The 22,004-nt window shown below is 41.1% G+C and overlaps 1 protein-coding gene across 2 annotated transcripts; it reads left to right on the forward strand.

The window, feature by feature from the left end:
- The first annotated feature begins 3 nt into the window (after positions 1 to 3).
- Positions 4 to 21,748, forward strand: slc6a5 (solute carrier family 6 member 5). Of its 2 annotated transcripts, none has more exons than XM_026177831.1 (16): positions 4 to 350; positions 1,377 to 1,850; positions 3,558 to 3,708; positions 4,182 to 4,313; positions 4,481 to 4,654; positions 6,098 to 6,248; positions 7,143 to 7,275; positions 8,227 to 8,361; positions 8,466 to 8,569; positions 9,483 to 9,607; positions 9,749 to 9,861; positions 12,970 to 13,101; positions 13,394 to 13,493; positions 14,696 to 14,796; positions 15,808 to 15,975; positions 17,666 to 21,748. In XM_026177831.1, the coding sequence occupies exons 1-16, from the start codon at positions 348 to 350 to the stop codon at positions 17,819 to 17,821; spliced, it is 2,352 nt and encodes a 783-aa protein (XP_026033616.1). In that variant the 5' UTR covers positions 4 to 347; the 3' UTR covers positions 17,822 to 21,748. The 2 variants fall into 2 exon arrangements, with proteins under 2 accessions (XP_026033616.1, XP_026033625.1); XM_026177840.1 differs by lacking the exon at positions 4 to 350 and adding an exon at positions 652 to 754.
- The last annotated feature ends 256 nt before the right edge of the window (positions 21,749 to 22,004 follow it).

Consider the following 22,004-nt stretch of genomic DNA (forward strand, 5'->3'; position numbering starts at 1 on the left):
TTAATCAGGTTTTGGAAGGCTCTGTCCGGCGCTCACGCATTCAACGTGCGTAACCAGACAATTCACGCACGCACACACGCGCCCCCGTCGTCTTGTTCTCCTGTTGTCCCTTTAAAAATCCGAATCCAAGGCCAATGATTTATCAAACTCCTATTATCAAGAAAATGTCACAGGAAGGGCACCTTGCTCTGCACTGACGCAAACCCCACTCTTTCCCACGGAGCTATAGAAAAGCTTTGCAGTTGGTACTTTGCGGAGCTACAACCAGTCCGCTTCTAGTCGTCTCCTCATCGGGTTTTTTTTCCCTTTACAGCTGTTTCCAGCCTGCTGGCAGAGCTCTGCAAAAAATGGTAAGTGTTCCAAACTAATTCGTGTAACTATTCTCCTGCAGTTTCATCTATCTATCCTCTGTCATCTGAGTGTATTCTCTTCTGTTTTTATGCTAATCTGGCACTTTTCTTGCAGGGGGGCACTGTTTAACGCTTTCAGGCGCTCGAGCTGTCCGTGGTGCTGAAATGCAGCTGTGGTTTCACACTGAAAAACTTTAACCGCCTTTTCTCTTCTGTGTCACCTAACCTTTTTATTTCTTTATTTCCGTTTTTAGAGAAAGATTTCAATGGGAAAGTTAACATTTGGTTGATCATGTCTATTTTTGTAACCTTTTTTTTCTCAATTTACTCGCTTTCTACAGACTTAAACGGAAGCCAGGTAGTTAGTCCCCCGCTAAAAACACAACTAAGAAAACAACAAACCGGTCAGTAATTTTTCTTTTCTTTTAAGGATTTATTCCTGTTGCCCCCCCCCCCCCCTCCCCCAAAGTTACATTTCAGGGGAGTCATTTGTAATTCCACGCCCGTGGTCTGCTCACCGCTGGTAACGCCGGCGATCTTGCATGCCTGCGGGGAGAGCGAAGCCACCGAGAGACCCGCAGCAGCTTGTCTATTGCCCATAAAAATCAGTGGATGTGTGTGGCTGAATGACATGAGGGGGGAAATGGGGCGTAAAATTAAAGAATCTTGCAGAAAGCGAGAACCGGAGAAGCAAAAGCAACCCCCTCCCTCCAACAAGCACAAGAAGCACTTTCTCCACACACACACACACACACACACACACACACACACACACACACACACACACACACACACACACACACACACACACACACACACCCGGCAGACATTGAGCTGAAACTATGGAGCGACCAGAGCCACAGCATACAACAGAAAAGGGAAAGAGCGTAATTTTTATTATGATTTTTTGTTTGTTTGTTTGTTTTTAGTCCCAGAGCAGCGATGGCCTGCAAACGCCTGCTGGTTTCATGGTTTCTGCCCTGCTTTTTCCTTTTATCTCGCTGATCTGTCGCTCCCATATTCCAGGATCTGTCTGACCACAGAGACATGGCCAAACAACCGGCCAGCGCTCCCACCGGCTACATCCCTGCGCAGCAGTCCGACGGAGCCGCGGGACTTACAGGAAACAAACCGGACAACACGGCAGCGTGCCCGCCGTCCACTCCTCGCCATCACCCGGCGCCTCAGCCGCCGCCTCCTTGTAACGAGCGCAACACTTTTTGTCCCGCGGAAAATAAACCGGGGGAACCGGACAGCAATAAAGAATACGGGACGTTTAAAAACACCCCGCCGGCCGTCCCCGGATCCGTTGCCGTTAATTCGGCCTTGAGGAAGGATTCCATCGGTTCGGCCCGCGGGGGGTCCGCCCAGTACGGCGACCCGCTCCGGGCCACCGCTGAGCAGAACAACACCGCAGGCAACTGGACGTCTATGAGCCAGACCACCATCATACTGGGAACAGATGGGAACACGTCTGTTCAGCCTGGAACCGTGGCGGGGGTAAGTCAGCTAAATGAACCGTTACCTTAACGGAGGGCGGCCGCTGTGGAGGCAGGTGCGGTGTGGATGTGTTTCCGCTCGTGGCTGATCGGAGAGCTGACTGGATTAACCTGCTGCCTCCAAACAGGGGGACAGTGCCACGCAGACCTTTAGTAATATCTCTGCTGTGAATAACAATCTGTGGAACTCTAAAAAAAATGTGGTAGCTACCCCAGGCATTGATTTGTGACGGACGTGTTAAGCTGTTCATTTGTAGCCCCAGAACTTCTGAGCTGAATCAGAGGATTCTTTAAAAGTGGATCTTAAGAGGGAACCGTCATTGTGAGGACAGACCGTGGGTTCGTTGTCGGGATGCTTAAACAGTATTGTCTGATACATAGTTCGTGGTCTTCATTTAGTTATTTTTCTTTCATGCACCGGTTCGGGAAAGCCTGTATTGGGAGTGAGAGTGGTTCATTCAGAGTATGCAAAGATTGTAAGCGCGCGGAACGCCCACAGGTGTAACAGACTATGGTGAACCTCTTCGCAGTGATACCGGGTTGAATCACGCATGTGTTGTAATTTGGGTGGACCCTGAGCTATTTGCTGTCCTTGATTTGCGCAGCGTCTGTTCTGATGCTCTGCAGCAGTCTGCGGTGTCTGATCAAAACTTTAAAAACCGCTTATGTCAGCTAAACATGAGGAAAACAAAGCGCGCGCACTGGGCTGTTTTGTTTATTCACGATTAGATCGCCCCTTTAGACATAAACCTATGGCTGTTTCCGGTGTTTTTTATTTTTCTTATTATTTTAGTTACAATTCTAAACTTGATTTGTGCTTGGTGGTGATAACATGGTTAATGAAAAAAAGAGAACTGAATCATACTCTCGCGGTATTCTCGGTGTTCCCTGCCCACACTTGGTATGGCCCAAAAGCCCAGGTGTTATCCGGCTGATAGACAGCGCTGTATTACAGGAGACTGCGGATTGTTTCCAATCCCCAGGAGGGCATCCCCCACCACCCCTACCATTTCACACGCTCACACTTACAGAAGCAGACACACAGACACATTCCCATGCAGCGCAATGTTTGTGAATCGGAATCTATATATTCAACACAGTCTATTTCCTGAATCTGATAAATGAGGTTCTGCTGTGTAAAAAAAAAAAAAAAAAAGTTCTCCTGAATCGATCCTCAGGAAATGTTTTTAATCTCCGCATGAAATTCCACGAAGATTTTTTGTGTTTGGTGGAGGTAACGGCCCTTAAGCGTAGCAGAGGATGAGACGAGTTACGTGTGTAAGCTTTGAGAGCCGCTATGGAATTCTGATTGTCGTGTGTAAAACGGAACAAAATTAAAACATAACGAACACAGTGAACAAAATGTAGATGGCCCAAAAAAAGTGTTTTGGATCGGATTCGTCAACATTTTGTAAATAAAAATGTTCCAGATTTTCAGTCAGCATGATGAATGTGGAAAAAACGCGCTTTGATCAGTGAGCATGTAATATTATTGTCTGTAAAGGACAATTCCCACCAGAATGATGAGTTACTCTTTTTAATTATGTATTTATAATTTGTTTTTAAACTAGAGAATGCTTTTTGTTGATGGGAGATGAGTTAGCCTGAGTGCTTCTTCTTGTGGTTACACTTAGCTTAAAAAAAAAAAAAGATTATTATTACTTTTTCAAAACATTTTAGAGACTCAGTCAGTGTTTTCCCCCCTCAGGTTAACGAAGATGATGACGAAGGGGGAGATGAGAATAAGGCCAGAGGAAACTGGTCTAATAAACTGGATTTTATTCTGTCCATGGTTGGCTATGCAGTGGGACTGGGAAACGTGTGGAGGTTTCCTTATCTTGCCTTCCAAAACGGGGGAGGTAAGACTTTATGTGTGTGTGTGTGTGTTTTAAATAATAAAATAAAAATTTCAGTCAAGGCCGGAATTAGCCCCATTCATTCCTTTATCCTGTTAGGCCTGTAAGCATGCGAATGCTAAGAGAACTATGTTGAAAATGAATTTAAAAAATAGGTTATAGTGCTGGGATTTCCTCTGGTGGTGCGCAGATATAATGTGCTTACATCGCAAGCAAAATCGACTCTCATTATTTTAACTGGCATTCTTGTCCTTGTTATAACTGCTTTATATAGGAGTTATTATCAAATAATATCCTTAAATGTTGCAGAAGTCATTAAAAGCTGCCGTATGTTTTCCCCATATGCCGAATGTTTTTTTTAGAAGCAGCCAAGTACACACTTCACGTTTGATGATTTTCACTTTATTCTATAGTTAGGTTCAGACTTTGGTGCTTCTGAAACTCCGCTCTGTAGCCTGGTCTTTAATTCCCCGCAGGAGCTTTTTTGATCCCCTACCTGACCATGCTGGGCATCGCTGGGATCCCAATCTTTTTGTTGGAGGTTTCCCTCGGCCAGTTTGCAAGCCAAGGGCCAGTGTCAGTGTGGAAATGCATCCCCGCTCTGCAAGGTAAACTGGCCCATCTCCTCATCTTTAAGAAATATAATTTTAAAAAAAGAAATAAAAAAGAAATAAACATATAAAACCCAAATAAAAAATAAATACATTTTATAATCACGAGTTCTCCACTTTCCTTAAGAGTAATTTATCTATTTCGTCTCATTTATTTATTTTAGGTTGCGGGATTGCCATGTTGATAATATCTGTCTTGATAGCCATATACTATAATATTATAATGTGCTGGACACTGTACTACCTGTTCGCTTCGTTGAAGGGCTCACTGCCATGGGCTAACTGTAGGAATGAGTGGAACACGGTGGAATGTAAGGACAAAGACATGCTGCTGTTAGGTAAGACACACACCTTCACACACACATACACACACACACACACTAGAAAAGCACCCCACTCTCCACAATACGCAATGCGTCATGCCTCCCTCAGCTAAGGTGTCCTGCAGTATAATGAATACTGACCTGTGATCTCTGCGGCGTTTCACTCTGAAAAATACTTAAACTTAAGAGCACCCAGTTTGTTTTCTATATGATCCGGTTGGATTGTTAGAGACCAGTAAAGTAGGGGATGAAGGCCCCAGGGAGATAAAATCCCACCTGAAACACGCTATATTTATATCTTCGATTATTCTTTTGTGTGATTCTGTCAGATTAAAGCATTGCTTCATGTTTTAAAGCTGCAGCATGGGGCAGAAGCAGCCTGTTAGTGGTCTGACACTGAATTAAACTGTGGATAAAATTATATTTTAGCAAAGAAAACATAAAAGCGGAGAATCGAAGGCGTCTTGGCGTCGATTTGCATCGAATAAAAGTCGAAAGAGGCTTCACTTTGTGTAATATTTGCCTTTAGCGATTCTGTGAATTCAGCACAAAAACTGCTTGCTTGACAAATTTACTGTACAGGCTGAGCTGCTGCAGTGCTGCAGTGAGCCCGAGACTGACCCCTGCTGGATGAAACGGGAAGGCCTATTCGGGTCTGCATGTCTGCGTCTTTTGAATGATGAAGCAGACAAGAGGGAGCAAAAACGTGAACTATGTAGCCTGACGTATGTTAATGTGTTTACATATATGATTTTATCGTGTGGGTGAGCGAGGTCTGAACAGGTTTGCAATGCAATGCACAAGCTCTGCAAAAATAATCTGTTATATGCATACTTTAATGTTTCCCTTTTATGCCAAAGAGATGTGGATATATTAAAATATGTATATGGAGTAATATTACACTACAATGTAATTTTTAAAGCTATATTTGTGGCCTAGGGTCATAAAGGATTCATGTCATGTCATCGCATGTTGTCCACTGAGTGCCCCCCTCCAAAAAACGAACAAACAACAACAACAACAACAAAAAAACAACAACAACAACGAGTTGCACAAGTGTGCAAAGCGCAATTAAAAAAACGTCCTGAATCATTAAGGCCCATTAATCATTAAGCTTGAAATGACTGAAAATAGAGTCATATAAAAAGCTTAAACCTACTTCTGTCTACCTTGTTTGCATGAAAAAAAAATATAAATAGTGAGAACAGGGCTCAGAAACATTTATTTAATCATATTCAGCAGTGCAGGATTTTAACAAATACAAGTGGAAGAAGTTTCCAGTGAGGCTACACTACACTGTACACTGTATCCATCTGGCCTTTTCCTCCCACTTCTTACTCACATCCATCTCTTCACCCCAATTCAGAGTGTGTACCTGAGCGGGCAGTAAGTTGTGTCCCACAGCAGCTCTCTGCCAGCCTCTCCAAGCTGACGTGTATTGATTTCTGATTGGAACAGACTCATGCATCCTGCGGGACAGAAACATCACGTCCATCAAGAACTCCACTTTCTGCACGTTGGCAAACACAGCGGGAAACCTGACAAAGCTGCTAAACATGAGTATGGATGGAAACAAGACATATGTCAGCCCCAGCGAGGAATACTTCAAGTGAGTGAATCCTCTGGCCAAAATAAAATGTTGTTTTCAATTCCTGAAAAAAAGATCTATACACTTTTAGCCAGATTAAAAAAAAAAAATACATTTATGACTGGATGAAAGACAGAATCTGATATTTTTTTAAAACCATTCTCTGCAGTTCTCAAGCCATCAAAAAAGTGATCATTTTGCTTCAGTAAAAAGTTCATGGACACTTAGATAAGGTTTATTCCTAATAATTCTAGTTTTATATCTTCTTGTTTTACATTTTGCATTTCCTTTTAATGTGACAACACACAAGTACATGTCCAGATAGTTGCCTGAAGCCACAAATTAATCTTTTAATTTCATACCCCACAAAATCACCCACATAGGAGATATTCACGTAAAACACTGCAAAAATAATCTCAAAAATGTACAAAAAAGTACAGCACAATAATAATAATAAAAAGTCCTGCAGCATTTTATGAAAACATGTTTATGTACACTTTAACAACAATATAAAGACAGAAAAAGCAGAAGGAAAGAAATCAAGTCCGGAGTGGGGTAATCGTACTGTTTTCCATATACAAGGAAAAAACTGTACAGAGACTTTGTAGTTCTCTCTTATTGCACTCATTCAGCTTAATATCTTTAAACACAACGAGGCTATCCTCGCAATATATAATTAATGATGATTTATGGAGATTTGTGTCAAAAGTTGGGCAAAAAAAACCAACTTACATAAATCTTACATCTCTGGCAGACCCTCTGACATGTTTGGGACTCTGTAATAAATGACTCGGCAAAATGAAAAAACAAACAAACAAACAAACAAACAAAAACAAAAAGTGTCAGCATGAACTTTTGATCTGCATTGTTTTTTGTTTTTTAGACTTAACCTTTCTGTTTGAATAACACCTGCAGGTACAATGTGCTGCACATTTCCAAAGGGATTGAATATCCAGGAGACATCCGCTGGCCTCTGGCCGGCTGTCTCTTCTTGGCCTGGCTCATTGTCTACGCCTCTTTAGCCAAAGGAATCAAGTCATCGGGAAAGGTAACAAACTAAAAACAAAACTAAAACCTGCCTTCCGATGTCTTTCTGCTTGAAGTTTGAAGCTCAGAAGACATGCTGCTATTAGTTTTCCTTTGATTGCGTTCCCTTTAATGATAATATCGCCACCTAGTGATGAAGTATGTGACACACAACCTTTTATGAGGAAAAACTGTCATTTCCAAAAATGTAAAAATAACGCAGATCTGAGTTTATTTCCAAGAAAAATTTCATATGCAAATACCCAGAGTCTAGAGAAACGCAAAACAAGTGCATTATATTGTGTTTAATAAATTATCTACTTCACAGCGATTCTTTTAAACTCCGTGTTTGAGTTTTTTTCTCTCGTAAGAAATACTTAAATGTTACTTAAAATAACTGAAAGCTATTTTCTTAGTTTAAAGAAAGCAAAAGAAGGAAAAAATAAATACATAAATATATAATTTATAAATATATAAAATGCTGTTCAAGCCCAGGTGAATGTTAGAGCTGCTTTAAAAAGACAGTCTTATGGTCTCAGACCAAAACAACACCCAGAAACTGAATAAAGTTGCGATTGTTGTATTGTGGTGCCCTCTGGTGGACATAGAGATGAGCTGCAGCACACATAAGCCTGTCACTGTGGAGTGGAGCTTCAGGCCTGTGTCAGAGGTTTTTCTGTAATAATTGTAAACTTGGGATTTTTTTAGTGTACAAATTCCTGTTTGCAGCACAATCTGGATCAAAAGTGATCCTAATATAATCCTAATATATATGTTAATAATAGTGTTTTTTTTTTGATGAGAAACAGCTAACTCTTGAAAAACTAAATGTTTAAAAGTCCACACACAAAGAGAGGGATATAAATGATCTTACAAAGTTTACTGACTTTGACCGTTTTATGAAAAAAACTGTTTTATCTTTGCATGTGTGTGTGTGTGCTGATGTTGCTCATTTCTTTTCTTTTCTCATTAGGTGGTGTATTTCACCGCCACGTTCCCTTACGTGGTGCTCGTCATCCTCCTGATCAGAGGAGTGACCCTCCCCGGTGCGGCTGACGGCATCCTCTACTTTATCACACCAAAATGGGAGAAACTAAATGATGCAAAGGTAACCAGAATTTCCTCACTGAATTCTACAAACACTAAAGTACAGACAGAAAAGAGGCCTTCCAGTTCTTGCCCTTCTCCTGCAGCTGCTCCTCTCTCCCTTAGGTGTGGAAAGACGCTGCCACTCAGATCTTCTTCTCCCTGTCGGCTGCTTGGGGCGGCCTCATCACGCTGTCTTCTTACAATAAGTTCCACAATAACTGCTACAGGTAAACACATAAAAGGTAAACTATGCTTCTGGCAGACAAATTCCACCTGTCACCACAGATGCATGACGCTATGTCTGAATGTGTCTGAATGTCTGGTAGGATGAAATGTCAGTAATAAATGTGACTTTTTGCAGCAAGCTGTTTCTTTCATTTTCTCTCAATTTGTTCTTCCTGTGCTTTGTTTTATCGCTAAAGTAATCCACAGCATTTGAAGAAAAAAAATGCAAAAGCCTAAATGTGTGAAACTTTTTTGATTCACAAGAAATATATATATATATATATATATATATATATATATATATATATATATATATATATATTTACTCCATGCAGTCACAATATCTGCACATTAACTGAATATACACATGGTTCATTACTATAAATGAAAGCTTAGTAGTATTATCCACTATTATATATTTGCCAATTGTGTTTTTTAAATGTTGTACACAAGACAGGGCTCTAAGTATGAGAGCATCAGAGACATTATCAGAGGGATGTGACACTCAGATCGATGAAATGTTTGAGAATTCAGTTGCCGTAAAGATGGTGAAAGAAGTTTGACTTCTTATGAAAAGCTTTTCAAATCATTACTCTGTGGCAAAGTTGGCAAACATTAATAAACAAAAAATCCAATTTGACTCGATGGTAATGAGATTTTTATGTTCCAGTGATCATTTTAATTCAAATGAATTTAGGCAATGCTTCAAAATAACCGCCCAAATAAGTGCCAAGAGACGTTGCAAGATGGCTTCCTCATCCCGAGACCTGGTTCTAGAAGGACTTTGGCACCACTGGACAGTTTTCATATTCATATTTCTATGTTTTAAATACTTAAAAACTCTTGAAGTCACAACAAATATATTTGCTCACTTCACGTTTCTCCTTTCTCTTCTTGTTTTCCTTTTCATTGCAGGGACACTATCATAGTGACATGCACAAACAGCGCCACCAGTATATTTGCTGGGTTTGTCATCTTCTCTGTCATTGGTTTTATGGCACATGAGTTAAAGGTGCCAATAGAGAAGGTGGCTGATGAAGGTAAGCTCCCAAACTGGCCGGCAGTAGCATGAGGTCAGCACCGCTTTTATCTGCACTTGAGACAGTGTCTATGTATTCCTATTGAAATACCATACATGTAGTATATATGTTTGTCTGTGTGTGTGTGTGTGTGTGTGTTAGGTCCAGGTATAGCTTTCGTGGTGTATCCAGAGGCTCTGACCAGACTTCCCCTGTCTCCTTTCTGGGCAATCATCTTTTTCCTTATGCTCCTGACCCTTGGCCTGGATACTATGGTAACCTTTACATCCTCTTAATACTAATGAAAAAAAAAATCAAGTTCCAAGTTTAAATATGAGCTATGGCATTTGGAAGTTATAGCTGGAAACAGGCAAACAATTTGCCCATAAAATGACTTTTAAGTAACTCTATTTGAACTTACATGTTAAAGAACATGAAACATCACTTTTAGTCTTTGCTCTACTGCTGGAGTAAAATCCTGCACAAGCTCTCCATCTGCTAAAGATGATGTCAATCTTCTTACCCGAATCTGAGCAAGACATGCAAACAAGAAAAGAGTTTCCTTTTTTTTTTAGCCAGTTGGTGGCAGAAGAGCTCCACACTACCTATGAAACCAATCATCACCCTCTTGTCCACCACAGTGTTTGCGTAGAGGATGAGATGATCTTGTTCTTGTGCTTGAGAGAAACATCTCTCACCTCATCTCTCAGTGTGTTCGTCTTTGATTGTCTTCCTCGCCCTGTTTCCTCACATCTTAGTGCGTCCCAACTGAGATGGAGGCAAGAAGGAGAAATGAGGAGAAAAGGCTTGAGGGCAACACGTATTTAAGAAAAAGTGACACTCTCACTTCTGAGCAAGATTACAAGAATGTTAAAATATTCGTTTTTTTTAAAATTACAAGCACAAACGAGGAGCACAAAGTTTGATTTTCTTTATTAACGAATATAACTTATAAATACAAAAGGAATATTTAGTAGTCTCTTTCTGCCAAAGCTTGTATAGTCCAGTTGTGTGTCACTTAAAACATAAAATGAAAAAATGAGCTGATAATGGCTAAAAAGCTCTGTGAAGTGCAGAGTTGGGGATAATTGTAAACATTTTCAAGCAATAATTAATATAAAAAATATGAATAAAAAGCGCAGTGAGGGGAGGTTGTTTCGTTCAAGGGTCAAGATTAGGGAAACCAATCTCGACCTTGATGCCAGTGTTCATTTTTAATGTGTAATGTGTTTGTAAACGAGGTGTCGTGAGACGTTGGTCTGTCAGGTAAATGATCTGTTTCTGCTGTGGTAGGTATTCAGGCCCACTTTGTTTTAATTTTGCTGAAGATCTCAAAGTTTGTGACAGTCAGAAACACGAGTCTCTTGACTTTTGTTTGCTCCGAGGTTAACATTTGGGTTTGGTAGCTGATGTATAAACACTGCACACTGCACACATTGACCCAATTAACATAATTACAAATGCACAGCACCCGCTGTGACTGATTTCACCTGAAGTGCCTGAGCTCTCCAGGTACTTGAACAGAGGGGAGTCTGTGTGATTGGAGTGAGTGAAACTAGGTTGACCTTAAAGTCTTGGAGCAACATCAGGAAGTAAAAACAACAATCAAATGTGATATGTGAACACAGTGCTTTACACTGTGGGTGATAAGAATTCATTTTGTTAACCATTCCATCACAGAAATGATGGAAAGATCAATCGTAATATTAATAAAACCACTCCAGCTGCAGTTTGAGCATATGGAGTGTGGAGAATACCAACAATAACTGCACAGATTTAAGATATAATTCATTTTCAGGAAGCTATTCTACATTAAAAATGTTTATGTCCAAAATTCTCAGTGGATAATGTAAAACATTACATTTAATGGAAGCTGACCAAATAATACTGAATTGATTAGTATACTTTCAGTTCATACCAAGCTTATTTTCCTTAATGATTAATTAAGCGTGTAAATAAACCATTGTTTTTATATTTTTCATTTGCATTTTACTCAAAATGCAGTACATCAGTTTTGGGCCCCTTTTCCCTTCAGGACTGCTTTAATTTTTCATGAATTCAACAAGTTGCTGGAAACATTTCTCAGAGATTTTAACATGACAGCTTCATTCAGCATCAGCATCACTAGGTTTGAACTTCCGCAGGTTGTTTTGAACAGTTGTTGCCACATGATTGGATGGTTAGATTTTTGTGTCAAAAAGCAATAGCTTACAAAGTGGCCTGTGCCTTTACATTTTAAAAAGGAGATCCATAAATGTAAAAGTGAAAGACAAGTATACTGAAAAACTTCAAACTGACTATATTATTGCTCCATGTCAGCACTATGTTTTCCTAAAAGAACCCAAAATGGTTTCATTTGGACCCACTAGCCATGATATCGGTTACTGCGCTGAGTTATGCCTCACGCAGCTTCAGCGAACAAACACTTTTCGTCTTCGGGATGTTTTTAAAGTCCAGAGCACCTCCCGCCATGATCCTGGGTAAACAGTTCCTGATAAAACACAAACTCCTTCAAGTGCATTGTGATGCTCCTGAGCTGAGCAGAGGAGCAGAGGGCACAGTGGTGCATTAAGACACAAGTAAACAGTAACAGTAAATGATGATGTTACTTTGCCTTGGCAGCAGCAGCACAGAGGAGAGTGCTGCTGCTGTGGTTTTGTCGTGGAACGCAGCTCAGCAGTAATAGGCTTGGGATGTTGACGGGAAATTAGTTTTGGGAGCTCAGGAGGAAAAGGAAGAAGTGGGGAAGTGACAGATAGCTTGATGGCAGCGCCATTTCTACAATAAACTTATGCATACGCACACACTATACAACCCTCGCTCAATTTTCATGTTTATGTATTCATCCGCTGCTGTCCTCTGGGTTCCGAGTCCCTTTTACCATCATGTTACATTTGCAATTCTCTAGACAGGCTCATCCTATCAAAGTCTATCCATTGTAAACTAAATCCTTCATACTTATTTGTTTTCAGAAGTTCTTCTGCTCAGGGTTAGAATAATGTTCTTTATTTGTTTGCGAAATAAATGAAATTATGTGTTTATTGGATGAACCGAAGACAAATGCTGGATGCTAAAGTTATGACAGCAGCGGCCGCTTGGATTCAGATGAGGTAAACTTGCTGACTTGAGGCTTTTTATTTAGTGGAATTGCTGCTACGCCCTGGCCTGGGTGGACAATTGTTAGTGATTCTGTAGTGGAGCCAAGCAGGATTACTGTAAGCTGTTGCCAAAAGTATTAATATTAAATAGGAATCATAAAGAGTTGGCGATTGTTTTCAGAAAATGCAATGTTTGAACAATGTGTTTATTAAACATCTGCCATGGTTAAACACATTTCCTCCCTAGTTCTCTTTAATATTCCCCCCTTCTCATCTCCATCCCAGTTTGCCACCATCGAGACCATAGTCACCTCTGTGTCAGATGAGTACCCCAAATACCTGAGGAAACACAAGCCGATCTTCACCCTGGTCTGCTGCGTCTCTTTCTTCATCCTGGGATTTCCCATGATCACAGAGGTATGTGCTCTGCTGCACTCTGGGTTCACAGTGGATACTTGAGCATTCTCCTTGCACCTTGATTCTCCTTGACTCTGACTTTGAATACAATGCCAATTTTTCTGCATGTCAAGCAAAGTTCTGGCCTTCAGATGTCAGGTGCAATGATTGGAACAGTAGGCTGAGTCTTATTAAAAGGAAGTTGTGACCGTGGACAAATCCAAGTGTCGGGTGACAGGAGGGATGACATTGCAGGATGAAGGCTGAATAGATTTTGTAATATTTTCTGTGTGTGTGTGTGTGTTTGTTACAGAGTGGGATGTACATGCTCCAGTTGGTGGACACGTTTGCGGCCTCCTATTCTTTGGTCATCATTGCTATCTTTGAGCTGGTGGGGATTTCGTACCTCTATGGTAAGTACACGAGCTGCCATGAAAGCTCACTTTAAGGCCACTCTAGGTTCAGCATGTGAAGTCACAGCTGTGATTTTTTCTTTCCACAGACAGTACCTTTAATCTGCATTCTGTTTAATGGTCAATAGGGGGCGACTGCTCTGGTTGCAAATGTAGACAGATAAGATCATAAGGACAGATTAAATTTGATCTAGTGAATACTTCTCTGATGATTTCATGGCCTTTTGGGCAAACTTACGGTTGCCAAGTTGTTATTTTATAAGTCTGTTGTTTTTTCAGTCAAACCAATAGGTGACATACCTATACCCACTTTTTTTTCATTTGTATTTCTTACATAAAAAGCCAGTGCCAGTTTGATTGTGTGTTCAGAGAGGCATGTGCATATAATAGAATAATAAATGCAAGAATACCTTTCTCTTCTGAAAATCTAGATATCTGATATTGTGTGTGTAATTTCTTTGCTTTGACTTTGCTTCTGTGACACATTTCCACAGACAGCAGGGCCAAACTGTATAATCAGCCGAGAGACCCTAAAATATTACTGTCAGTGCAGGGTGCAGCAGAGAATGTTGGTGGTTTTTGAGGCATTTCTATTCCTGAACTTAAAATCCTTTGTCATAGTAAAACAGATAAAATCAAAATATCTTCAGGCTGTAGCAGTTTTAACAAGAAAAAAAATCAAACTGAAAAGAACAGCATAGTTAAAATAACGGGTTTCTGCATCTCAATTATGCGTATCTGCAAAAGGGGACAATCGTCCAAAGCTCCTTCGTGCTGGAAACGAATTCTCACTTGTTAATCCTGCGGTGACCACTAGGAGTCTCTGTTGTAATGCACAAGTCTCTGTCACACACACAGGCAGAGAGCTCAGGTGTGTATCAGAAGGCTGTTACCAAGAAGCAAAGCTCGCCTCCAGTTTGTCATCAGTGCAGGTGACATATTGAAATGATTGTGTGACTCTGCCACTTCATGTCACTCACAGTTATCCGTCAATAAAGGCAGAGGAATGAAGCCATCTGCTCACTCACTTTTTCCAGGGACCACAGAAACGCATTCACATGTGCTCATAAGGACAGATTGAATTTACCGATCCTTTTTTTTAAAGGGACGTTATCAAACCCAGGTCACACTCCATGCCTTCTCTCTGGAAACCACCCATTTCTCTTCTTTTATTTCTTCTCTTTTTTCTTCTTCCTTTGCAGGCCTACAGAGGTTTTGTGAGGACATTGAAATGATGATTGGTTTCCAGCCAAACCGATTCTGGAGACTGTGCTGGGCCTTTGTGACTCCAACCATTCTGACGGTATGTTTGTTTTTGCTCATCTCATTCCCTGGTATGCGCATACACGCACACTCACTCACACACACACACACACGCTCACACACACACACACACACACACACGCACACAGACACTCGTACACATGGGCACATATGAACATGTGCAGCCCAAAATGCCTCTATTTTCACTGTCTTCTTTCAAGTTCATTGATTTGCAATCATAAAGGAACAGAGGAGAAATTGCTCCTGTACTCAGAAATCGAAAAATTATTTCCTCCTTCACATTCCCGTCATGTCACAGGTTCTCACGTTGATTGTCATTTCAAAACTGAAGCTGCCAAATTCCAAATGTGTCAGCGTTTGATCTGCACTGAACATGTACATGATCAGTAGAGAGTATACACATATCTCCAAAGAAACCTGTCTCTGTAAAGCTGAGAGTCTTTACGTAGAATTCTGTGTAGTCGAAGTTCACTACAAAGGCACGTAAGAGCTGGACACTGGCCAGCATTAATGTTAGTAGTCGTAATGGAAACTACTGTGCCTCCAAAGCAGAGGTGACGATGACAAATGGAGCAGCAGTCGAGGCGGCTGGCCATCTTGCTGCTCTCTCTCTCTCTCTCTCTCGAGATCACATTTCCTCCGGGAGCTCATTGATGCACAGCCTCCGGCTAACCTAGTTCTGTCTGCCATTTTTTCTCTGTTTGTATTCCTTTTGGTCTTATTCTAATCCTTTCAAACCAAATTCACTTTTTTATACTTTTTCCACCCCCCCGACCCACTCCTGCCTTTCCTGTTTTTGTACTCTCTGCATATAATACAACTAAAGATCTAATTTTCTCATTGATATAGAACAGCAGACAAAGTTTTAGCCTTGGACCCTGAGGTCAGTGCAGTTAAGCTACTACACAGTCCATACCAGTCAGTGCTGACAATCACTGCACAGTTGAGCAGCATCAGGTAACAGCAGTTGAAATACCGTGCTGTGACATTTCATCTAACAAATGTTTCTCGGATTTCCGGGCGTGTGCAGGGCATCCTGGGGCTGAGTCTCTACCAGTGGAAGGTGATGACATATGAGGACTACACCTACCCCACCTGGTCCATGGTTATGGGCTGGCTCATGGTCATCTGCTCTGTAATCTGGATCCCCATCATGTTCGTCATTAAGATGCACCTGGCCCCCGGCACCATCATCGAGGTAATAATTGTGATAAAACTGTCACGTAATGTTTTGGGTTTGTCTGCTACGCACACACTGTCCCACATGCATCTTTGTCTCTTTCTCTCTCACGCCCACACACACACACACACACACACACACACACACACACAGGCGCGCGCACTGTCGAGGAAATCAATAGTCTCATCCTTCGCTCATTAGCAGAGAGAGGAAGGCTGCAGGCTGAGTATTAATTTGAACATTTTTTCTGGGAGTCTTGTGGGTCTCTTTAAAATGCTTTGATTAATGGATGATGATGATGACGAACGGGCCTTTCTGGTCTAACATCTTTGTGCGCTCTGTATCTGACAGCAGCCTCTATCACACACCTCTAACGCTACATTTGATTTGCTTTGCTTTTCTTGATCATAATTAACGCGTAATCATCACAGTGTCAAATCCTTTTTCACCTCGAAATTCTGCACACAATGCCCCATAGTGACAAAGTCAAAAAGTTTGCTTGAAATTTTTGCAAATTTATTAAAAATCAAACAAAATGAAGCACATACACAAATCTTCACAGCCTTTGCCATGACACTCAAAATTGAGCTCGGGTCCTTCCTGTTTCCACCGCTGATCTTTCAGATGTTTCTACAACTTAACTGAAGTCCAGCTGTGGTAATTCAGTTGATTGGACATGATTTGGAAAGGTACACACCTGTCCACATGTAGTTCTTGGTCCCATCTCATTAACTGAAGGCTCATCCATCCATCCATCCATCCATCCATCGTCATCCGCTTTGTCCGGGGTCGGGTCGCGGGGGCAGCAGCCTAAGCAAAGAGGCCCAGACCTCCCTCTCCCCAGCCACCTCCTCCAGCTTGTCCGGGGGAATACCAAGGCGTTCCCAGGCCAGCCGAGAGATGTAATCTCTCCAGCGTGTCCTGGGTCTGCCCCGGGGCCTCCTCCCAGTGGGACATGCCTGGAACACCTCACCCAGGAGGCGCCCAGGGGGCATCCTTGTCAGATGCCCGAACCACCTCAGCTGGCTCCTTTCGATGTGGAGCAGCAGCTGCTCTACTCTGAGCCCCTCCTGGATGGCCGAACTTCTCACCCTATCTCTAAGGGAGAGGCCAGCCACCCTTCGGAGGAAGCTCATTTCTGCCGCTTGTATCCGCGATCTCGTTCTTTCGGTCACTACCCACAGCTCGTGGCCATAGGTGAGGGTAGGGACGAAGGCTCATTTTCCAAAATAATAGTGAACCCCAACACGCAGCCAAGATAACAAAAGATTGGCTTCAGGACCACTCTATGAATGTCTTTGAATGAACACCTTTTTTTTTTTTTTTTTTTTTTTTTTTCTGCCTGTCCCGTTTGGCTGAATGAACACCTCTTGAGAGATCAGAAAATGGCTGTGCACCGATGCTCCCCCATCCAACCAGGTTCTGCAAAGAAGAAGAACAAAAAATATGTGTGCAAAGCTTTTAGAATCATACTCAGAAAAATTTGAGGCTGTACTTCCTGCCAAAGGTGCATCAACAAAGTATTGAGCAAAGGCTGTGAATATTTATGGACATGTTAAATGTGCAAGAAGTAGCTTTATCAATGTGTTAAAAGTCAGGGCAAAAGCCAAAAAAAAAGTAATTTAACAAGAGGCCAGCATTTGTTAAAGAGAGCAGTTCATGTATTATCGCTACCTGTAAGTGCTCTGTGTTTCCTGTTGTCATGCAGCGCCTGAAGCTGGTCTGCTCCCCTCAGCCTGACTGGGGTCCTTTCCTGATGAAGCACCGTGGAGAACGCTACCAGAACATGATCGACCCACTGGGAACCAGCTCCCTGGGCCTCAAGCTGCCCCCCAAGGACTTCCAGCTTGGTTCTTACCAGTAGCAGCCATCCTGACAGCACCACATCCACCACTTCCAAGCCCTGTAGGAGGCACTGGTGGGTGGTGGGAATCGTCTCCATCCCCACGTCTTCTCCCTTCTCTCTCTCTCCTGCTCTGTACTTAAGCCTTCTTTGCTTCTTGTCTTCTTTGCTTTATCGTGGATGTGGAAACAAGCTCCTTCTCTTCTTCCTTTATGTCTGCATCATGTCCTTTCTTCTCTCAGGGAGGAGTAGCTGCCCAAGTGGAGTCTACTCTTCCACTGCTGCTTTGTACACTCTTAATGGGCTACCATTGCCTCCCACACATGACCGCTGATTACTCCAGAACCCTTCCCAGGGATCTTTATTCCAAGAGAAAAATTGTGTCATAAAATGACACAGCTCAGACTGCACTTGCAATATTAGACTCACCCTAGTTGCTCCCTATGGAGTTGTGTGTATTTCTCTGTGTGTGCGCGCGTGAGTTTAAGTGTATGTGCGTGCCATCAAATTCGTGTGTACAGATAATGAATCATCTTGGTGCAAGCAGACACAGGAAAACAAAAAGAAAATTGAGCGACAGAGAAAAAACCCCCCCAAAAACAAAAAACGGCACAACGAGCTCAGTGGGGATCTTTGTTTGGTTCCATCTGTGTACAAAATTCCATCGGCAATACAAATAATATCAACTGCCTGGAAAGAAAACAAAAAACACAATTTGCTCTGTTATCACATTTTGTTCCTATCCAGCAGTATATATGTATATTCATATGGGCTTCCACTCAGTCGCTATTGCTTTGTCAAAAATAGATTATAAGATCTGCAATTTGTGCCTCTTACATCCCGGTAGAGTAGCGAATGCATCCTGATTACTACTTTCCATAGATACACTTTGGCCTCAGATGACTCTACAGTATGGTACAAACTTGGGTTTATTTTTCATTCTGAACCCGAGGGACCATTTGTGATACCCTCTCTCTTTGTCTATTTATTAAGTTGTATTCCTGCTGTATTGTCCTAGAATTTAAAGTAGCACATTCCTAACGTAGGAGTAGTCTAGCCTTCCTCTAGAAGGTGATAACGTGGCCATTTAACCTTCTAAGGTCTGAAAACCTAGTAGTCGCTATTTGTGCATATATTTTAGACGTGTATTTGTGAAAGTGCTAAGCCAGCTGACGAAACCTTCTTTCCAATATACATCGCATCAGTAGAGTAACAGTGTAATATATATATATATATATATATATATATAGCAGTGATAGAGGTAGCAAGACAGGGACTCGCATTTGTGTGTCTGCGTGTGTGTGGGAGGGGCAGTAATGCCTCTCTGAACCCTAGTTGTGGAATATTTTGTACAAAAAAAAGACTTTCTTTAAGTAGTAAGCGTGTGTTGTTGTCCTGTCCTCAAAAAATTAGGAACTGCTGCTATATGTGAGCAGATGAAGATTAGAAAATGGCCTCCTTCTATCCTGGAAGTGTACTTTGTCTCTTGTTGTTTGTGGTAGAGCTCTTGAGACCTCTTTGTCATTTCAGACGTATGCCTCGCTTCTACGTGTGTCCTCATGAAAACAGGGTCTCAGGTATACTCGATCCCTTCAGACTACTCTGGTAGCTGTGGGAACAGTAGCAGCCAGTGCACAGAAAACAGCAGAGCCACCCCAGTGCTTAATTATAATGGGAACGGTGTGGAAGTGTGTTGCAAAAGGTCAGATAATCTCAATGCAGCACTGCTTTGGTTTTGCTTGCTGTTGCTTCGGTGCAATGAATATAAAAGATACACAAGTGATTTAGCCTGTTTTGACCAACCCTGTGCACTGCTAAAGGAGGGTCATTATGAGTAAAATTAATTAAAAAGAAAGTCACATTTCAAAACTGGAACTTTAATTAGCTCTTGAAACAGTTTTGTTGATCATCAATGCACTGATTAGTTTCATTCTAAAAGGAAGAAAATTCTGAGCTCTCACCAACCTCTACTCACACTGTGATCCTGTAGAATTAGCCATAATGCTGTAATTTAGCACATATTTCCCTTTAACTCATCCTGTTAAGATATCCTCAGCACAAATGAGCCACTGTTTCTGGGGGCGTAAAAGTCATCTCCTTATGTAACGCCACAGCAACTTGAAGAACAGTTCAGTAAAGCTCAGCAGGTAGACAGACAGGCTTTGCACCCTCTTGAAATGTCACATGTGTGGCAGCCAACTTTTACTTTGTGGGCTGCCAACCAATTACCTTCAAAGTAACACCATGTATCCACTCGAAAGCAATTAGTACTTTCCACAATTTGACCAGTTGGATATGCATTTTCATGCTGACAAAATTCCTAATTGGCTTTACTATGCTTTTAACACTGCAGGTGATGAATTGTGGAGTGGCGTAAGCGTTCTTAATGGAGGCTGCAGGTATAGATTCTATAACAGTAGACAAGAGTTTAAATGTCTCCTTAACTATTTCTCTAAGCCATGTATTTTCAAGAACTTGACATGTACATAGCACAGATTGTGATCAAAGAGGTTTTATGGTTTGAAAACAAAACGCGATCAATCGATGAGCACAAATACCCTGATGTTAAATAGTGTGCTTGCTAGGCAGTGTTGCTTTGGGTAATATGTAGTGCATTTAGCTCTATTTGTTCCAATGTGATAATAATGTATGTCTGTGTATGCTTGTATGTGTGTGTTTGTCTATATATTAGTTCAAATGAACTTCCACTTACCTGTCAATCAGATGTTTGCATGGTCAGTCTTAAAGTAGATTGCTGAAACAGGCAGAGGAGATTTACAGGATGTTTGATGCACCTAGTTCTCATTTCTGATGATGTGGGGATCTTGGAGAACAAATTATTAACTCGAGCTGGGTAAAGCAGACTATGAACACTAATCTGCTCCAAAAAAACCATTGAACTCTATGGCTTTCATGCAAATTAGAGCAGGGCTGGCCAAATGAGCAGGTTGGCATTTTAAATCATGTTGGATGTAGTAGACCGTTTGCGTATTGCTATAAGACTTGAATGATTAAAGCCTTTTTTGCCCTGAGAGAGATTTTAATGCTTTCACTCGGGGCCTTGTTCTGTGCCCTGTTATGTTCAATTTCTATAGAGATTCTCTGCCTTTATTTTTCAGAAAAAAACAAACAAAACTAAATTAGGGTTTAGTTGAAACCACATGGAGCCATATAATGTAATGAAGAGCTTGCATGTGCAGTTTGTGTTGCTGTAACTTGATGTCCATGTATAATAATCTTTGTCCTTTTCCTCCCGATAGTATAATACAGTGCATGTTTACTTTAGGTAACTTTATGTTCTACATAAAGAAACAGAAGGTTGCTGTTGTCCTTTTACATAGGTGAAAGAATCAAAACAACAACAACAGCAACCAAAAAGAACTGCTAATTTGCTTAGCCTGCAAGTCAACTTTGGGCAGTATAAGTAACCAAAGAAAGAGCAATTTATATAAGGGTTGTAGTGAAAACAGAAAGCAATCTTTAAAAGAAAAAAGGAATGTGTCATCTGCGTATAGGAGGTCGAGATACTGCCATTCATATAACATGTAGTGTTCTTTGATGTTTGCCAATATGTTACAAAACATCTTCAGGTAACCATTGGCCTTATAGATGTCCTCTTATGGTAGAATATTATATGTATTTCAGAAATAACATCACACAATAGCTGTCTGTCTCATATGGTACCAGTATTCCTATTGTTACGTCTGTTGTGTCTTTTTGGCACTTTATTGTGTGACCTATGAATGCATAGGTTAAATTTCTAATTACTTGAGTAATGTCATATATTTCTGTGTGTTCTATGCGAGGTACTGCTGCCTATGGATATAGATATGTGCCTCCAAAAGCCCATGACATCAATTTAATTTTAAAATTAAGAGTAGATATACACTATAACAATTATGTTTTAAAATGTGTGTGATGTGTGTAAACCCCCCAAAACAAAACAAAAAAAAAAAAAAACAAGAAAGAAAATATATATAATATATGTGAAATGCATTTATTTATTTTCAACTTCATCAATCTTTGAGGCTCTACCTCAGATTTTGTATTTATGTATAGAAATGCTATTGGATTATAGTATCTTTGCCAATTATAATATATCGCTATTATATCATGAAATATATACCCTATGAATCAATAAATAAATGTTATTGTTTTCCTTGTTGTCACTGGCTTCTTTTCAGACAGCACACATGCTGAGCTT

Source organism: Astatotilapia calliptera, chromosome 1 (assembly GCF_900246225.1).
Source record: "Astatotilapia calliptera chromosome 1, fAstCal1.2, whole genome shotgun sequence".
In the NCBI taxonomy this organism is placed as follows: Eukaryota; Metazoa; Chordata; class Actinopteri; order Cichliformes; family Cichlidae; genus Astatotilapia; species Astatotilapia calliptera.